This window comes from Lepisma saccharinum, chromosome 1 (genome assembly GCF_977018435.1).
Source record: "Lepisma saccharinum chromosome 1, izLepSacc3.1, whole genome shotgun sequence".
Classification (NCBI taxonomy): Eukaryota; Metazoa; Arthropoda; class Insecta; order Zygentoma; family Lepismatidae; genus Lepisma; species Lepisma saccharinum.
The window spans coordinates 166,563,831-166,583,574 of record NC_139229.1 but is presented as its reverse complement, the minus strand read 5'-3'; the positions used below and the strand labels follow the sequence as shown (position 1 = coordinate 166,583,574).

Genomic DNA, 19,744 nt, shown 5'->3' with positions numbered 1-19,744 from the left:
TCTAACTAAACACTACAACTCCTCGATTTTCATATATATGATTTCTTGTCACAATTAGTGCACTATGAAAGCTCGTTTGTAATTGCAGGGTTTGCTGGAAGAAGGGCATAACTCAGAGAACAATTTGGAGGTAATCGACAGGGGCTGCTCAAGATAAAATTTTCAACCGGGCGAGTTGGAGTTTAGCGTCCCCACCCACTTTCCACCCTTGTCCTCCCCTACTTTCCACCCCCAATTGAATCTTGACCATGTTACATATTCACCGTTTTAAATAATAATAATAATAATAGCCTTATATTAAAATACTCTAAGTATTACTGTTATAGGATACGTTTATTGCAGGTTCGTATTTATGATATCAAAGTAACAATAATCTCTTAACTTAGATTGCTACATGAGTTTGCAATGCATATAATATGTTATGAAAGAGTAAATTCAAAACTCTCTTCCTTGGAAGGAAGGTAGCAGTGAAGACAAAATCTATACTGAATTATGCTTGTGAACTGACTGACTGAGTTTTCTTGACTTTTGGTGTTGTGGAGTATTGACTTGGCTCCAATTTGATCTGCCTTTCCTTAACCTCTGCTCCTGTCGCTTGAAGTGGTGGTCTTAAAAAAGGTTCTCAAAGACTACCATTTGTTTAAAGTGCGTGTAAACGTGTTGACAAGTACGAAGCACTTTAAAAGACGTACATAACTAACATTTTTATTGCTTTTAATTGTTCCTTGTTGGTTTTCAGCTCTTCACCAGCAAGCACCAGACCGTTGCACACCGTAGTCATAAGGTAGACAACACCCCCTTCCCCCTCTCTCCCAAACTCAGGCAGTGTCGTTAAAACAGCAATGCATTTGCTTAAATAACCTATACGAGAGAGAGAGAGCGCGCCAAACGTGGCAACGCAGCAAACATATGTGAGCTCAGGTGTGCAGCCGTGCTACGACGATATGAAGCGAACATTGTGTCACTAGATATTGCGAGGAGAAATGGAGAAATTAGCTGGTGTGGATGCAGAGTTAAATTGTATTGTGCGTCGTGGTATATGGCGGTCATAGATGGGGTGTGGTGCAAGCATTGCCATTATAGTTATCTCGGGAAAGAGACTTTGCTGCGTGGCTAGACGCTATCTCTCTCACATTGTTGTTGTAATTATGGGTGCCGTATTGGATGTCTTTTCAAGGAATAAGCAAGGAATATCACCATTCAAACGAAATAAACTTCTGCATGAATTCTACACGTTTTTCGGTAAGTTTGTTTACAACGTATAGGAATACTTAAGATAACCAATCGCAGTTTCGGCCTTTGGTTGCCAGGCACTCTGTACATCTCAGCACCCTTTGCTTTGCTTTTCACGCATACAGGGGTGGAAAATATGCTTTGCGAAAATTTTGCTAACTGGGAGTTACCATCCCCACGTACCCTCTCACTTTGAGCACTGTACAGGTGAGCTGGGCAAACTTCTTAAATTTTTCTGGCAACCTCTCTGCACGGAGCTGCTCTGAGGTTCACTCAGCCTCTTTAAATGGGTAACTGGAGATGAGGGTAAATGTGGGCGAAGCGTAGTTACGTCGCTTTACTACCTCTTTGGTTAATCGCGAAGATGGTGATGAACTGATGAAATGGACAGGAAGAGTGAAACATTCGTACCTGACAAGGGTTCCAATCTGGTACTCGTATTTCTGGCTTTGTAGCGGGTTACGCTAACCATTCTGCCTTCGAGGCTGGGCATAGATACATATTGATGGAATGTTGCAATGAAACAGTGGGTAGTTTATATCAGGGTTGTTAGAGGTCCAGGAATTTTAAATAAATGCAATTCCGGTCCAGGAGAGAAAATCAGTAAGCGTAAATGGATTCTGGACCGTAAGGAGCCTTTTTATCTGTAAAGAATTTCAATTCGGTCCAGGAACATTTTTTCCTGATCAATTTAAATTCGGTCCAGGAACCTTTTTTCAATGAAACAATACGCAACTTAGACCGAATTTAAATTGTACGAGAGAAAAAAAGTTCCGGTCCGGCAGCGAAACCCAATAGAACTTATTAGAATTTATGGGTACCAAGATCTTTAACAACCCTGGTTTATATACCTAAGAAAACGCCAGCATCCGTGGCGGAGTTGTTACCACAGCGCGCTACGACGCCAGGCGTCCCGGGTTCGAATCACGGCCTGAGCCTGGGTGTTCTTTGCGAGTGTCCCTTCATCATATTACCGTCACTCATCCTCATCTTCGCGATTAGCCAAAGGTGGCAGAAATGCCAAGTGAAATAAACCAAATCGACGTGACTCTGCATAAACACACACGTATAGAGAGAGGGAGAGAGAGGAGGGAACAAAATGAAAGATAGAGGAGATGCAAGAGCTCTGTAAGGGAGAACAGGAATAGAAAGAGACAGGAAAGAGAATTGATAAGGAAGAAGGAATAGAGAGAAAGAACGGAGCACAAGGGAAGGAATCTTAGCAACATGTGTACCGAAGCAGACCCCACCTGGATGTCAAACCTTAAGCAAAAATTTTCTTTGTCGACGCCAGTGCTACTAAGCAACCAATTTCCATTGAACAGGCAGCACTTCCATAGTAAGCCTTCCCTTGTTTACCTTCCTCGCAGAAGATTGAGTTCATCAAGAAGACACGGAGGTAAAGAATGTCACGGCAAAAGAGAGAGAGGGGGGGGGGGTAGACTGACTGAGAGAAAAGACCCAGTAAATTGGCTGGTCGTTTTCGCTACTTTAACATTACCTGAGCTGAAATAATTTGATAAATTGCACCTTGTCAGAATCATAGTGGGATGGAAGTTTGCTGCTTTCTTGGGTGGATGGGGAAATGCTCGAATTCATCTTGAGGAAACGCTGGAGTCCTTTTTGGTCTGTCCTGACAGCATTTATTAAGAGAGAGTTATAAATTCCGGGCAAAAAAAAAGACAGAACCGCTCGCATTTCGCCGATTAAGTCTCTTAGGGAGAAATATAATGTATGGCGACATGCACCGGCATGCATTGGGAGGCATTTGTCACGTCAGGTGGAACAGAATTAGATCCAAACGAGAAGTGTAATGCCATCTGGTGAATGGCTGTTTCTACATCCCCAGTCCCGGAAACAATTCCGTCCGGGCTAAGACAAATGATGGATAATTTTTGCCCTCGGTTTTGGTTCGAAATATTGCTGAATTGACGTGCTGAAACTAGTTGACATTTTTCTTTCAGGGTTAGATGAAGAACTAGTAGTATGGAAAATGTGGCCCATGCCACGCAGGATTTTATTTTGCAGTGGCGGCGCTACTGTGGGGCTTGGGCGGCTTCCACCTTCTTTGTTATCAGTATTTAATGACTTTTTTTTTTCAAAGGGGGTTTCTAATGAAGATTAATTTCATTCCTAGGTCTTAAGGTGTATTTTCAGCATAAATGAGCTACGAAGCAACACTTTAAAATCATTTAAGGGTTACTTCCATTATCGTAGTGTCCTTGTGAATGGGCGACCGCAGGATGTTTTCCAGGGAGGGGCAAGCATGGTTATTTTTTCACAGGGGGGGGGCAAACGAGACATATTCCCCCCCATAATAGTGTTGCCCTCAAAAAGCACTTATTCAGATTTAAATTTTTAATGTTTCTGCAACATGCTTAATTAATATAAATTACTGTGAATGAAATGATGTATATGTGTATTATATATAAGTTTATGGTAACATCCCTTCCCCCCCCTTTCGGGACGCCCATGTCCTTGTGGCACATATTTCGTATATTTCCCTCGTTCTATCCCCTCCCCATCACACTCACAGCCTCAGATATTTATAATAATGTAAAACCGTACTCCTCAAATGTAGAAGTCTTGTTTTAATGTTTGGTAAGATTGTCTCTCTTTGTATAATTAGTTAATTCAGGTGACCTGCTCAAAATGATGATATTGTTTAGGGGGGTGTCAAGTTTCAATGTCAAATTTAAGTATAACCATTTTCACATCTCTTCGCATCTGTCAACTCCGTGGTGGTTAGCACATCGCGCTACGAAGCCACGGGTTCTGGGTTCGAATCTCGGCCTGGGCATATGGGTGTTCATAATATCACCCGCATTGTCGCGAATGGCCAAAAATGGCATAAAAGCAAAGTAAATAAACCAAATCAATGATGCGCACCAACAAAAGATATGAAAATACTAAATTGAATTTTAACAGTCTCTCTAATGTTTCTAACCCCATGTAGCAAACAATCATTTGGGAGACATTGGAATAGATCATACACATAGTACACTCGTTTCAAATCCATCTTAAAGTGTTTCTGTGAAATGTAAACTAAAATATCCGTAATCATTTTTGAAGTTAATACCGAGTCCATTGACTTCTTCATCATACGGTACCAACCTCTATGCCGAAGTGGCTACCGCAACGCAACCTAGTTTTGAATCTTGGATAACGCATGAGCATTGTATTGTCTTTATATCTTTATCTACTGTATATATTCGCAATTTTTCCCCATTGTGGTTAACCTACAATGCTAGAAGTGACAGTGGAATTTACAATATTCAACCGTTAAACAATGAGCCTGCTAAATTACAAAAACTGGACGCAACCATTTTGTACTTAAATTTGTAGCTATAGCTTACCATGCATAAAGATATATAATGATTATAAATTACAGTTGTGCGTGCCTAGAATCACATTATTGATTGATTTGATGTTTTAAGTCCACTTTATGCACAGTAAGGCTAATTGGAACTGGACCCACAGTTTACAGTGGGATCCGAACCACTATGTGCTTCCACCAGGTATCCAACCCGGGACCCCTTGATTACGACACTACCACTGCGCCATCAGGAAGGCATAAAATCATATTAATTAGGACAACTATGCAATGGCCATAAACGATTCCAAAACTCCAATGGTCATTCCTAAAGTAGTTGGATAACAGCGGAAATTAAGGGTCTTGGACGGCCAAATCCTCAGTCAACTTTGTACAGTGTGAAGAGAGATAAACATTATGGAAATATGATTGTATCATTGGTGCTTATTTCCCATCCCTAATGTCTTTACTTTGAGAGTCAAGAATCTGATTAACTGCGAGATAAATTTGATGTCTACATGTGTTTTTAACGCAGATACCAACAAGGATGGTTCTTTAGATGCCCAGGACCTCCGCCTTGCCAAAGCGAGGATATGCCGCATGAGCGGGTTGAGGCCAGGCGACCAGAAGTACCAACACTTCGAGGAGCTCTTTCATGAAATGTGGAAGTCGCTGAGCAACGATGCGGACATGGACCACGACGAGAAAATCACGGTGGACGAATGGGTACGTGTGAATGATGCACTGGGTCTTAGGGCTTAAGTCACTGAACAAATACCGTGTTAATAGTGGGTTGTTATGAGATTCTTTGCTGCATCGACAATGAGGGTATGCACCTGATAAACAAACAAAAATAGAATATCATAGGATTTATTGCATAGTGTTGATAAACATACCGTTTAGAAGTAAAACTAAAAAAAATATCACTGTTTCTACGGCGTTAAATAACAACAAACTATTTATCCGGGAACACTTGTACTTCGTTTGTGTATACAGTGGCACTTAGACGTGTTCCAACATCCACTCAAGTGAAGTGGGACTTTATAAGTGTCACTTAACGTTAAGAGAACATTGCACAACTGCAAAATGGTGTTAAGTGTGACTTAAGACGTTAAGTGGAGATGGTGCAACCGGTCCACAATGCCACAAATATGTTTATATCGTCGTCTTTTGGCACTAAGCCTGGTACATATATCACTCCACCGCTACTACCTCCTTTCAAACTCTGAAGGTACAATGGTGCATGACCTACTAGGATCCTGCTCTAGTTTCCGATTTGCCTCACCGCAAGCCATCAGGTAAGAAGTCACGTAGACACAGACTTCCTCGCGAGTTCAGTCCGCATTCAATTATGGATCTTACTTGTGTTAGCGAAAGTTAGTGTGATAGCTGTAGGTGGCAGCTGTGCACCATGAACAGACAGGTATTGGTTTTCGTTGTGTATGAATCCGACGTGGTTCAGTACTTGAGTATAGTTCCCGAACATCTTTGGCGTTCACCGCCTCAAAGAATTCTGTACAATACATTAGTCATCCAAAGGTGATCATATTCATAAATACGTACAATACACGTTACGTAGCTATCAGTGGCGTATGTTAGGTTCGAAACCTAGGCTATTTCATAATTCTGTAACGTTAGAGTGGACAAAAATATACTGAAAGAAGGGGGTAGTTCTTCCCCGTTTTTGAGATTCTGAAACTATTCACTTTTCAACCTTATACCAGTTTCCCACACATTTACTCAATTGTTGCAAAAGGTTTATTTGTATTTAGTCAGGCAACAAACAACCCATGGTAGATGAACACATTTTAAAACGTTTCTCCCTTTTTCCAGAAAATTTCCCGTTCCTGGGAAAATTTCATTCTGAGAACAATACTGAATGCACCTCATATTATACGTCAGAAGATTTATGCTGGTGCAGCTCCACCCACTGAGAGGAGCCTGGACCGGTACTATCATCTTACTATAGACATTTACAATTCCATTTTTCTTCTCTATTATATTCTTTGGACTTCGGGCTTGGCAGATAGCTTCGCTAGCCTGGTCATATTATGACCTCAGCGCAGAGATTCCACATTCGAATCCTGGTCTAGGTATGGCGTTTTCTCGTGTGAGTTCGTCAGTTTCAACTATTCTTAATTCATTCTCATGTTGTTGATTAGTCTAGGGAGGCAGGAAAGCGACGCAACACACCTTTTAAAATGATACGTAGCTCTTATTTATCATCCGTTGACGAGAGCGCTCAGTTTCCAAACAATCGAAGAATGAAGCAGTCATCCAACCCTGTCCCAGTAGGTGTGGTGATCTAGATGCAACTCTAAATTTATTTTGAGACAAGTGTTCTTCCTTTCCAGATCAACATGTGGGAAGGACTTGAGAAGCAGATGGCGCGGCGATCACCGAGCCAAGTGAAACGGGGATTCCCCTCAGCAATTGATGCGGATTCTCCCAGTACTACCTTGTCGAGTGAGTCAGAAGAATCTCCCTGTCTGCCGAGCTGGCTTCGAGCATATCTAAAGTATAAATTCAACTTGTTAGATCGAACGGGTAAGTTGTATTCATCGCTCTACTAAAACGTTTCTTGCAGCTTGTAAGTGAACACTAGATCAGCAGACGGAGCTCATAAAACTTTTAATCAATTGCAAGCTGGGTGGACCCGGAATAATAAATAAGAAAACAACCCTGGTGAAAGAACAATTAAACATCCTAGCACAAGAACGAACTAAAGCGTCATTTGTTTCTCCTCTCGCCCCCCCCTCCCCTCCCCCCGCTTGTGCTCGAGTGTCCACATGTTGCTGCCCTATGACTAACATCCCGTCCTTGTTTCGTTGTCAAACACTTCAGCAAGGTTAAATATTATGCAACTGCTTGCGCTGTGGACGATATCATTCTTGACATATTATTTTTGTTATAACACTTGTCACTGAATACAGGTGCAGCACATATTGGCAGCACAGGGGCAGGATTACATGGCAAGCAACTGATTGCATCATCCAAGCTGTGCGTTTAGCTTAGTGTAGCCTGGTCCATTAACGTATTAGTTTGTATAACTTTAGAGAAATGACAGGGGGAAGTTATGGTGACGGATATCTTCTCCTTCTTATCTCACCTGGTCAATAAAGCATTTGGTTATCTCTCTGTTATGTTTTGAAAGTTAAATGGTAATAAAAATTCAACTTTTTATTTCCATAACATAGTCAAGTGGGATGAATAGGAAATTGTGGCCGAGTCAATACGACAAAGGAGCATACGAGTCATTACATGCCAAATCAACACAGATATGTGCAATTTCCAACCTAACCATCTCCGATTTTCATGCAATTGGGGAGTTGAAACTATGTATGGAACTTAGTAACTATGAAAATTTTTAGTCTCGTGCGTCTTGTAATTGTTAAATTATTCAAGGTCAAAGTTAGCAAAAATTGCCCTTTTTGAGCCCGCTTAGCTGTACTAAATGTGCTGTAACTCCGCCCCTATTTCGCCAAGAAAGCTCAAATAAAGCTTGTTGTACAGGGAATTGAACAAGCTTTCCAGTGATATATAACAAGCTTACCTTTTGATAAAAATATAATTTTGTCACGTGACCTTGACTTTTGACCTTGAATATCTCAAAACATGTATTCACCAAAAATCGTGAAAAAAAATATTTGGTACCTAATGCCATACTCTAAAACATATCAAAAGATCATTCTGAGACTGCAATGGGATCAGAAGATACAAAATAATATGTGTAACTATGTGACTGATAAAAGCCTCATTACATGAACTATGACGAGTCAAATGTCCCTTAACACCCTCTACAAAATGTAAAGGAGTTACCCTGGGTATAATTGGTCATGAAAGAAATAGGTTAGACACAGGTAGATCCCTAGCTGTGTGTGTCAAGCGCAGGTCCGGCATATTGTTGACCGCCATCTTGAATTCAACGCAAACATTTCGAAGGAAAGGGGGTGATGTGACATATGAAATCAGGCTAGAATTTAGGCAGCAAAACAACGTTATACGCATATCTTTCACTTACGATATATGCACATTATAGTGTTTTCAATATTCCTGTGAGCACACTCGTTGACGTCTCTCACACTCACATAGAACATTTGGAAATGTAGCAGGTTCAACATCATCGCAAGCAGCAACTATGCTCTCTCTCAGATGGTCAATATCACGGACTTTTAGTGCATGCACCATTCTCTTCAAATGTTTCTGAAGATAAAAGTCCTCCTAAGATGTTAGATCTGGGGAATGTGCAGGCCTTTTAATAGATCCCCATCTGTACATCAATCTACCTAGAAATTTACCATGACGAATGTTCACATAGTGTGGTCACACACTGTCCTGTTTCAAAACTCTGGAAAAGTGTCATACCCCGTAAGTAAGGATGAAAAACCTGTTCACTTAACATAACACATCCAAGAAGCCCTCACCATTTAAGGTTCCGTAGTTGAATATGTACCAACCATTCCCGTTCTCCATACACTATACCACATCATTAGCTTACCATTCGGCTGGGATCTGTCTACTGTAGATTATCAAATCACAAGTATTGCGTATAATTTTTATTTACTTTACCGGGAACATAAAAATTAGCATCGTCACTGAAGAATTTTTCATTCCAAAGGAAGTGTCACGTAATTGTTTGAGATACTTTTCCCAATATTCTTCACTATGCAAGTATTTGGTGAATGTTGCTGATTAAAATCATATGCAATGGTGCGTATACTTCTTTCTGTCCCAAGATGTCAGCGTGATCTCGACGAGTTCCTGACACGTTAGGAGCATTCTTAATACTTTGTTTTTAACACCTCGAAAAGGAGAAAATGATTACAAGCATGCAGTAATAATTTTTTGCTGGTTAAATATACTTTGATAAAACCTTCGCCGCTTCATTTCTCGTGGAATTCTAACCTGATTTGATATTTCACATCACCCACTTTCCTATGAAATGTTTGCGTTGAATTCAATATGCCGGACCTGCGCTTGACACACACAGCTAGAGATCTCCCTGTGCCTAACATATTTCTTTCATGACCAGGATAACTCATTTACATTTTGTAGGGGGTGTTAAAGAACTTTTGACTCGTCATAGTTCATGTAATGAGGCTTTTATCAGTCACATAGTTACACATATTATTTTGTATCTTCTGATCCCATTGCAGTCCCAGAATGATTTTTTGATATGTTTTAGAGTATAGCATGAGGGACCAAATATATTTTTTCACGATTTTTGGTGATGACGTGTTTTGAGATATTCAAGGTCAAAGGTCAAGGTCACGTGACAAAATTATATTTATATCACTGGAAAGCTTGTTCAATTTCCTGTACAACAAGCTTTATTTGAGCTTCCTAGGCGAAATAGGGGCGGAGTTACAGCACATTTAGTACAGCTAAGCGGGCTCAAAAAGGGCAATTTCTGCTAACTTTGACCTTGAATAATTTAACAATTACAAGACGCACGAGACTAAAAATTTTCATAGTTACTAAGTTCCATACATAGTTTCAAATCCCCAAATTTCATGAAAATCGGAGATGGTCAGGTTGAAGGCTGTGTTGATTTCGCATGGAATGACTCATACAACCTTTGTAAAATCTAATTAATGAAATTTTGTAACTACGAGGGATGCTCATAAATTAATGCCCCATATTTTCTTTCTCGGAAACTATTTATTCAAAATGTATGAAAATCACACAGTATAACGGAAGGTTTCCTTTATATATGCAATTTTTCTACATAATCTCCATCTGCGTCTACGGTCTTAATACTAAACCTTGTCTACGAAGGAAAAGTAAACATGTGCTCCCCCCCCCCTTTCAATTTTGGTACCCAATCGCCGGTACTCAGTGCATCCTCTGATAGCTTCACCATTTCATGATCTTGAGGGGTGTACCCATGCGACTTCAAAAAACAGGAAGTCAATATACGAGTTTCATGTTTTGACGTATAAGTGGGAAGTTTGCGAGAGGCAAATACAGTTCAAGAGTGTCAACATTTACATGCTTTCGATTTGTATATATTTTTTTGTAAGCCGCAGCGCTCAGGAAAAAAACAACATGATAACTCAGTTTGTACAGATGTTCTGCATCGTTGGTTACATTGTTCCATGTGCGATGCGATTGCTCGAACCGTTCCTTCTAGCGAACAATGCATTTCAGTCCTGCATTGACGGCTATCATGGTTCGTTTTCGGATGCGAAAGATATTTGAAGTATGTGGACGTCGGACATGAAATACGATTTTTGAACAGAATGCGAAACTCATGGTTTTAACGCAATGATCAGCACACAATGACTGACAAATGTGTGGATGTATAATCGCGTGTTGTATCCAAGTTGATCACAATATGCTTGTGTGTTGGAGAGTTACAGAGCGTCTTGTGAGCAGAAGTTAATCTAAATTTTGAGTTCGAGTTTTGGGAAGTTTTGTAAATATTGACTGGAGCTACTCTTGTGAAAATATAGCAATAATTGAATGTAGCGCTCTAATGAAATAGTTACATATAAGTATAGGGACAGTCAGAAAGGTTGCTACACCTTGATAGTATGGTGTGCTGACGCATAACAGAATAGTGGCATTTGAAAGATTGCCTTTCCAAGAAGACGCCACGTGATGACTTGCATCAACAGCGCTTAAGTCATCATTCAAGATGGAGTTCTCAGTAGAGCAGCAAATTGCAGCTGCAACATGAGCCATTGCTTACAAAAAGCACTGGGAGTCTAAGAGACTGGGAAGACATAATTTTAATGTCACGTCGAGACCTTCAACCACTCGAAAATGAAGGAAAAGTCTCCTAGCATTGGGAAGCATCCGTACAACGAAACAGTAGCGCTCAACTGTGATGCAGACAAATCGGCACGCCAGTGGGCACGTGAAGTAAACATCAGTAAGTCCAGTCTTGCTCCTGTTTTTCGACGTGGACGCTACAATTCAAGAAGAAATTAGCGCCATTTCTCTATCCACGTTCCATAATGCAATGGCCGATTTTCTACATCAATGTCGGTTATGTGTGGATGTAAATGGAGATTAGCTTGAAGCAATGAAGTAAATGCACAAGTACAGTCATTTGCTTTCATCGCTTGGCAATACATCGATACACACACTGGCAACACTGGGAGAGAGGAAGCTAGGCACGAGACTTTGAGGTGCATTGTGCACGCCCAGATCACAATGCACAGAGCGCTAATCATCTTGTATAAGAGCAGATGAGTTGCCCAAGATTGCTGTAGATTGTTTCCGCGTAGAAAGTCTCTGTCAGACTGCATCTTGAACATCAGACATACTTGATATTTTCTGGTGCCAGTGTTCAGTTCTCTCCAGTCAAATTGCCGTACTGCGCAGGCGCCACTCGATTGTCTTGCCAACAGAAGAACTTCCTGCTTAGAAAGCCGTGCGGCAAGATCATACGCGCAATAGGGTTCCCGCAAACCATCATCTTTCCGCTCTGCCATATGGAGTTACCTTTATGCGTCGTAAGTTCATACGTATATAACGCCATAAGGTATAACAGAAGCATTATTCTTCATTTCTAAATGTTTGCATCAAGTTGATTACTTGATAGACAGCAACTGAACGATAAAAAGTATTTTTGGATAATTTCTCTGGAACAAAAGTGCTGATGTAATGCCCATAGGAGAGGGAGAATAAATACAATAACTGAAGCAAGGAGAGAGAGTTAGAACCAAAGAAAATCGAACCACCAAGAGAGATTGTGCCGCATCTAGCAATATCCTGCAGTACAGCAACAAGAACAACACAGCCGTTCGGCGTATTGCATCATAGTAGGATAACCATCAAGATTTAATGAAAACTAGTAGCAGGGAACATTTACAGCACGAGTACGGATCAGCAAATGAGAGAAATTGGTCGAAAGAGCCACCTGGTACGTATCTGAACGCACGTTTCTCAAAGAAAAGTGGCTTTTAAATCGCATAATTTCCTGTTGTCAAGTCTAGCCAGCGTCTAAATCCTCACTGGCTGCGGTTGAGAGCTTCGACTGCTGCGTTGCTTGTGGAGGCGGGGGGTGAAGGGGATGCGAAAAACATAAGTCACCGCTCGAGCTTTTAGCCGGCACCTTGTGTTACTAAGTGGCGTGGTAATGCCTACCGTTCTGGAGCTAAAATATGTTATTGTCTTATCGCAAGCATTCCTCCACCTCCTGCCGGTTGGCACAATGTATTCTGCAAAAGGTAGACGAAGGCAAAAGGAGCCGATAAAATATGTAGCGTGCTAAAGGAACCACATTAAGCTGTGTAATGCATGAGAAGTATGGCGGTCGTGGTGGGAGAGAGAGAGAGATGATGATGCTACGTTTATCCGTCGTCCTTTGTATTTGCTTCTGTTCGGTTCCAGGCTCGTATCATGTTACCGAAATAAAAGGACGGAAGAGGGATCAGAGAGGATGCTCTTCGAAGGCGATGAAGATGCTGTGGGGGAGATCCGTGCAGATGTTATCTCCTAGCTTTCCTTAGAGATGCACATCGAATTCAATTTTTACTGCTTCGAGCACAGATGTTTTCTTTCCAATTAAATTGGTCTGAAAATTACAGACATTCTGTTAAAAGCCTTTTTTATATCGGGTGCTGACACACGCCCTGGCCAGGATTCGAACTCTGATTCTTTCGCCGCTACGACGCCAGAGGCCTCGAGTTCGAATCCCGGCCTGGGCATAGATGTTTGTGAGTGTCCATTCATCAATTTCATCATGTCATCACTCATCCCCATCTTCGCAGATGAGCCAAAAGTAGCACAAAAAGTGAATTAAAAAATCAAATCTGATTCTTTCATTGCAAAGACTTGATCACTGAAGTTCTTTCCCTGTGATTTCGAGCACAAGTCTTTGCGAATGCTGGGTTATTAGCTTTGACGAAGGCAATGTCCATCACCATTGAACACGAGAGATGCCCGTTATAAGGGGGAATACCTAACAGTATGTTCAGCGCTCCTATTATTTTGTACTTTCTTGGCTTAGATTCCCTTCGGATATATAGAGTTCTGAATCATATATTCCTGATTGATCCATTCGGTTTATTTTATTTCGCTTTTCTGCCAGTTTTGGCTAATTACCAAGATGAGAGTGAGTGATGATAGGATGAAATTGATGATGGGTAAACACTACAAATGAACGCGCGAGTGCACGAAGAGGAAAATCCGGCTGAACTGAAATATCTTAATAAACTTACAAGTTATTAATTTTCTTTTATTACACTTTTAAGCCGGACACACTGCATTCATGCTGTGTTTAGAGGCGTGAGTAGGATTTTGTTGAGGGGTTGACTTTATTTAGCAATCTTCTAGTTTTCTATCTTTTCCTGTACTTGACATACCCTTTTCTTGGGTTTGTGGATGCCAATCAAAAAGGGGATTGGAACTCTACCAGCCGCCCATGGGCACGCCACTGATTGTGCTCGACAGATCGCCCTTCCACTTGTCCTCAATGACTATACTCGTTCAAACGTCGCACAGCGTTATCAAATGATTCTTTAAAGAAAAAATGCATGGCAGTAATAAATACTACAGTAGTGGAATGGCCTACAATAACCTATGGTAGTTTACATTCCTTTAATGAGTTCCTCCGCACGAACCATTGTCTGCAGTCTCTTAATGTCTTCCCTTATCTTTACTGCTCTTTTTCACGATCCAAACTAGAGCCGGTGTTATATCCAATGTGTAATTCCAATAAAATAAACTTCAATTTAAAGTGTCCATGTACTGGCTCCATTGGAGACACAAAGTCCAATCCGTACCCTTAAAACCGTACTCGTGTTAAAAAATCATTACTGCGCCATTTGTATTGAAAGCGAAATTGCAAAGCAAATATTGGTTCTCGAAAATATGTTTTTGAATCAGGAACAACGAGTATAGAGAATCTACAGAGAGCTGCAATTCAATTTTAATTTCCAAAGACTTTGAAAGTAGATCGTAACATTGTCGCTATAATACGTTAATTTTATTAATAACATTATGATTATTGAGACGATGTACTTAAGATAAGAAAATATCAAATATTGTATACAAAATGTATAGTTGTGAGTCACCGTGTCTAGAACAATAACCTGTAGTTAAAGCATGTAAATATCTGACTGTAAAAATCAAACAATAGTAATTTTGAAAGTCTGTTATAGTACTGAAGGACAGCTTTGCCGACTTGGAGAAAGAATAAAAATGCTTAATTAAATGTTAATGAATCTATGAATGTTTCCATAAAACTTGGCCGAATCAATGCTTGGACGGTCATTAATAAAGGTATAAAATTTCCATGTTTCTCCTTCACGCTTCTGCGTTATTTCAGATAACCATTTCGCAAGAGCTGAACAGAATTACGTATTGTGTTTGACAGAGCTTGAAAAATGGTTTCCGTGCTTGAGGATGGATAAGTTCATGGTCTCGTTGTACACTGGCGGATTTAGCGGGAGGGGCACGAGGGCGCATGCCCTTCCCAAATGGGATGAGAAAAAATATTACAGAAAGTACTGATAACATTATATTACAACGAACAATAAAATGTTCGAGAAATATTTGTTTCAAGCTAAAGAAATGTAGTGGAGTTTGACATAGATACATTAATCGAGACTAGATTCACTAGACAGTTAAATAAGTCGACAGCGGAAATCGAATCCGTAACTTGTTTAGTACAAGGCAATAACGTTGACTGGTGGACATAAATGTTTCCCATGTTTGAAACAGTTTTGCCTGAGGAAATGAATTCTCAAGCTCATCCCTTTCAGTAATCATTGTTAATACAAATAACGTATAACTACTACTGTTTTACAAAAATTTACTAATGCTATCACTTTATTATCAAAGGGTCTTGGGTTAGTTTCATGTTGGAGGTATGTTCTAAAATGGTTCGGATGATTTCACTTTGAAGGCACAATCCTGATTAGTTCATATGACCACAAATTGGACCTAACATGAGCACTTGTAATTGTCTTCATGTGATACTTTACTCACACATACATGAAGATGTTTTGATATCTAAAAAAAATCTGCTCATTATATTTCGAATGTTACATCCTACCACATGCTTACAGTATATTATGGGCCCCTCCCTGAAAAAAATCTACGTAAATCGCCTATGATGTATTCTAAGGGCTTCATTACTCACCGCCCGAATTTTTCTTAGTCATAAAGGAGAGTAATCGTTACGAACATATTGGTGAAGTGGGTTCATTAGCCATGCTAATGTGAACGTGTAGGCTATCCTCTACTGTGCAGATGCATTTTTTTTTTTACAAATGTGGTCAGGAAATTTTAAGGATATTAATTTAATTTTGTTTTTTTCCTAGCAAGTCAGTTTTCCAAGTACACAATGTTCTTAATATCTAAGGAAAGATGGAGGAAGGGAGAACTCGTATGAACCCATCAAACTGATTTCAAGAGCGAAAAATCGCCAGCTTCTCTGGAGCGGTGGCTAACATAATTCAATAGGAAGCTGAATTATTGCGTTTATTACATAATACATTTCACCAATTCATCCTTACGGTCCTTTATAAAACTAATGTAGTAAATGCGAAACGAGACACAATATGACCGAAATTGAAAATGACTGAAAAATCGTTAAAAACAAAACAACAATATTCTCCCCAAAGAGAAAATATGCGAACATCCCTGCGAGTATTTTAAACTAACAGCATGTCTAAGTTTGAAACGGTAATTTCTCCTTGTGCTTTGGTATTGGAAGAAAAAATTAACACTTTTCACATTTTTTTTCAGGAGATGGAATTGTTGATGATGAAGAATTCGCGTACGTATTATCATTGTATGATGTTCCAGAGAAGGATGCGAAACGTGCGTGGTTAATATTTACAGAGGTTTGTATTCCATCTAACCATGGATTATTTTACATTATTCTTGTTATTGGGTTCTAAACCACACTAGAAAACGGTATCATATAAGCAACAGCATTTTATTATGTTAATATTAGCAAGAAGCTATCCTTTAAGGATTATCGACTGCGGAAGGGAGGAAACGCACCGCAATAATGAACAAACCTGGGTATATTATACATTACTATAAAAAAAATCAGTAATTCAAACTCAGGTGTGTCCAGTGGGGTGCATATTGTAGGACGAAAATATACACTGTCTCCCCCCACACAAAGTTGGCACCTATGTTGATGCCTAAGCCTAAGGCACTTTCAAGCTTACGGAACAATGATAAACATTCCATCTTAGTATGTGAGCATTGAATTATGTAATTTCTTACAAGGTCGTTATATTTGTTTAGAGGTTTCAGATCACATGATTCCTTCGTCAGGTCCATATTTGAAAATTCAATATATATAATTTCAATCTGAGTGAAAATACAAGTAGTCGATGTTGTTTGATGATTACTGTTTCCTTGTACAAAATAATGTGTTGTGTGCCACTACACGTTAATATTAAGTTTCATGACCAGTTAGGATAACGTATAATTTACTGCTTGATACAAGTCTAGTTTATCACAGAAATATATAAAATACAACCAGCAAAAGTTGTGAATATGTAACTTACCTTAAATTATAATCATATTTCAGAACAACACGAAGGTGGTAAACTTCCAATACTTTTGTGAGCTTGCAGAAGATTATTTCTTGTCAGATGATCCGGCAGCTCTCGGGAACTTCATCACTGGAAGGCTTGTGTTCGATGACCAAACTACCCGATGACGACACAGCTCTCACCCTGAAAGTGAATTGAGAATGTTAAATAGCTACTACATTCATTCATCAACGACATGCGTGTGGGATATAGGCAGTTTATATAGCTACACGGCAGCTTCCCGGTGTTGTGTGATGCAAATTTGCGAGTTTCTGTACTTGTAGTTGTGTAAACAATAGCCAGTAACAAAAACTATGTATGTAAACAACTTGCCCAAGTTGTCTAACTTTCAACCACACATGAGGGACATTTCCAACAACAGTATCAAGCAAATTAGTAACAATCACTATGGGCAATCATTTGACTGCTATTGCTGCAAAATAAATTCTGATTCATTGTAAACTGTATAACAATAAATGTATAAAACACTTGTAAATTTTTGTAATATGCACAAGTTGGTTCTTGTCCATAATTTTCTAATATCGCCATCAACACACAGCTACTCGGAAGACTTTGGAAATATAGAAAATGTGTTGAGATTGCTATAAATAATGGATCAGTGATATGTCCTTTCTAGGTAGAGGATATGCAATAAAACCATACATTTTCATGACGTATTGGTATAAACATACTTGATTGTTTCTAAATGCTTTCTTTCACTTTGCCCTCTTATATGTCGTCTGAATGATACTCTTTCCTTGGCAGTGAATTTTACGCTCGGATGCATTATTTTGTAAGTCTTCTAGCGATTATTGTTTTCCTGCTCAAAATGTCAACCAGTATGTTGCAAATGACACATCCTTTTCTGCAGATCTATGTTCGATGTTCATTTATGCGATGTATAAATATATCTCATTAATCAAATGTTAATATATTTATTACTAGGTCATGGGCTTTTATGTGGAAAATGTTTATTTTTTATGTTCTAGATATGTGTACTGAAATTGAAAAAAAAATTGGCCTCATTTTATAATTATCTTACACATGTTCACTTAACACTGAAGTTTCGTCTATTCTTACTAATTATTTTCAGCATATGGAATGTATTTGTAGGAAAGTTATACTGTCAATTTCGGGAAGTTTACCAAGTTTTCAAGTTCCTTAGCTGTGGTTGTTTCACTTTAACGTAGCCGCATATCAGATGATAGAAACGTCCTGTACAAATGTGCACAAGAAGAAAATTTGGAAAAACATTCGGAATAACTCAGAAATGTAATTTGTTACCTGTGTGTCACAAAATCACATTTATCAAACGGTGTGACACACACACCATTCCATTAGAAACGTCAGACTAGAGTAAAATTATAAATTTATATCTGGCACATGGTAGGTTTAACTAGAATATCAGACGGACTGGTTCACACCTGAACACTGTTGCTTCAGTTTTGACAACCTGCAAAATAGGTACCTGGACTTCGAAACTGTAATAATTCTACCCATTTCTGGTAAATTGACAAAAATTAAGAAAATTTACTTGGAATTTTGTACATTGTAAGCAAATATTAAGAATAATGTATTTATAGACGAAATTGGGAAATGTGTGTTTCTATGCGAGAGAAAAAGTGGTATTTAGGCTTTGGTTACCAGGATCAGAACTTGTGAGCTCGTATTTTAAATGCGAAAAATGATTTACCTAAAATTCTGAGCCCCGTTTATTACTATGTAATAAGATACATTAGTAATCTTGACGTAAGCAAATGTGGGAGCTTAGAAATTCCTCATTACCTATTGCAAACGTACGCGCCCTCCTATAGAAAATAATAGTTTATATTCTTTACGACAAAATGTTTTGTGACATCAAGTTATAGGTGCGCGTGTGGTCTAATAGTATCATACCTCCAGAGGATTATATGTGGTGCCATTAATGGAATGAGAAATAATTTCAATATTTTCTGTAGACTTAATGGACCGCGAGAAATGAAGTGACATCAGATGCCCTTCATTATGTCGACATTTAAGGGTTTCAGAGCGCAAGTGGCGTAACTCCATTCAAGACAGTTTTGAGAAAAAGGCACATTTACATAACCTAGTACTATGTTTAGCTGTTAGAGCACAAACATAGTAGTGCCTCCATCAACAAGAATTTGAAACTTAGGTACTTACTTCTAACACTGAAATGTTGATATTTCACAGTTCTAAGTTATACATGTATAATGTATAATATGGAGTAACGCCACTTGTGCTCTGAACCTCTTAAACTGATAAAATATTTTCTGTGAAGTTGCATTGTGATTACTAATGTGGCACTAAAGTGCGCAGAAGAGATTCGTAACCAAACTTAAAATTCTCAGAACAGTAATAGGTGGAACAATTTCGAAGTATGTATCATCTTTCTTTAGCTGGAGGTCAAGCTATGTTTAGCACAGCTCGCAACGACGCCAAGGGTCCCGGGTTTGATTTCTAGCCTCTGCATTGGTGTTATTTTCCAGTGTCCCTCCATCAATTTCATCATATCATCACTCATTCTCATCTTCGCGATTAGTCAAAAGTAGCAAAAGAGTGAAATGCAATAAACTAAATCAATCAATCAAGCTACGATTGTCCTATGTTACACCCAATAAGTGTATTACTTTTACCGATTTACAATTGAATTATTAAAACACCATGTAAATATATAACTCTCATT

General features: G+C 39.2%; 1 protein-coding gene across 1 annotated transcript; it reads left to right on the top strand.

Annotated features, from left to right (window-relative positions):
* The first annotated feature begins 853 nt into the window (after positions 1-853).
* Positions 854-17,548, top strand: LOC146003730 (calexcitin-2-like). Its single transcript, XM_083142128.1, has 5 exons — positions 854-1,242; positions 5,082-5,272; positions 6,901-7,093; positions 16,253-16,350; positions 17,055-17,548. Exons 1-5 carry the CDS (start codon positions 1,053-1,055, stop codon positions 17,184-17,186), a joined length of 804 nt encoding a protein of 267 aa, XP_082998254.1. The 5' UTR covers positions 854-1,052; the 3' UTR covers positions 17,187-17,548.
* The last annotated feature ends 2,196 nt before the right edge of the window (positions 17,549-19,744 follow it).

Excerpts from the sequence above, each read along its gene's own strand:
- LOC146003730 (XM_083142128.1), top strand. The coding sequence starts at position 1,053 with ATGGGGTGTGGTGCAAGCATTGCCATTATAGTTATCTCGGGAAAGAGA. Across the intron at positions 1,243-5,081 it reads TGAATTCTACACGTTTTTCG|ATACCAACAAGGATGGTTCT; the intron begins GTAAGTTTGTTT and ends TTTTTAACGCAG. Across the intron at positions 7,094-16,252 it reads CAACTTGTTAGATCGAACGG|GAGATGGAATTGTTGATGAT; the intron begins GTAAGTTGTATT and ends ATTTTTTTTCAG.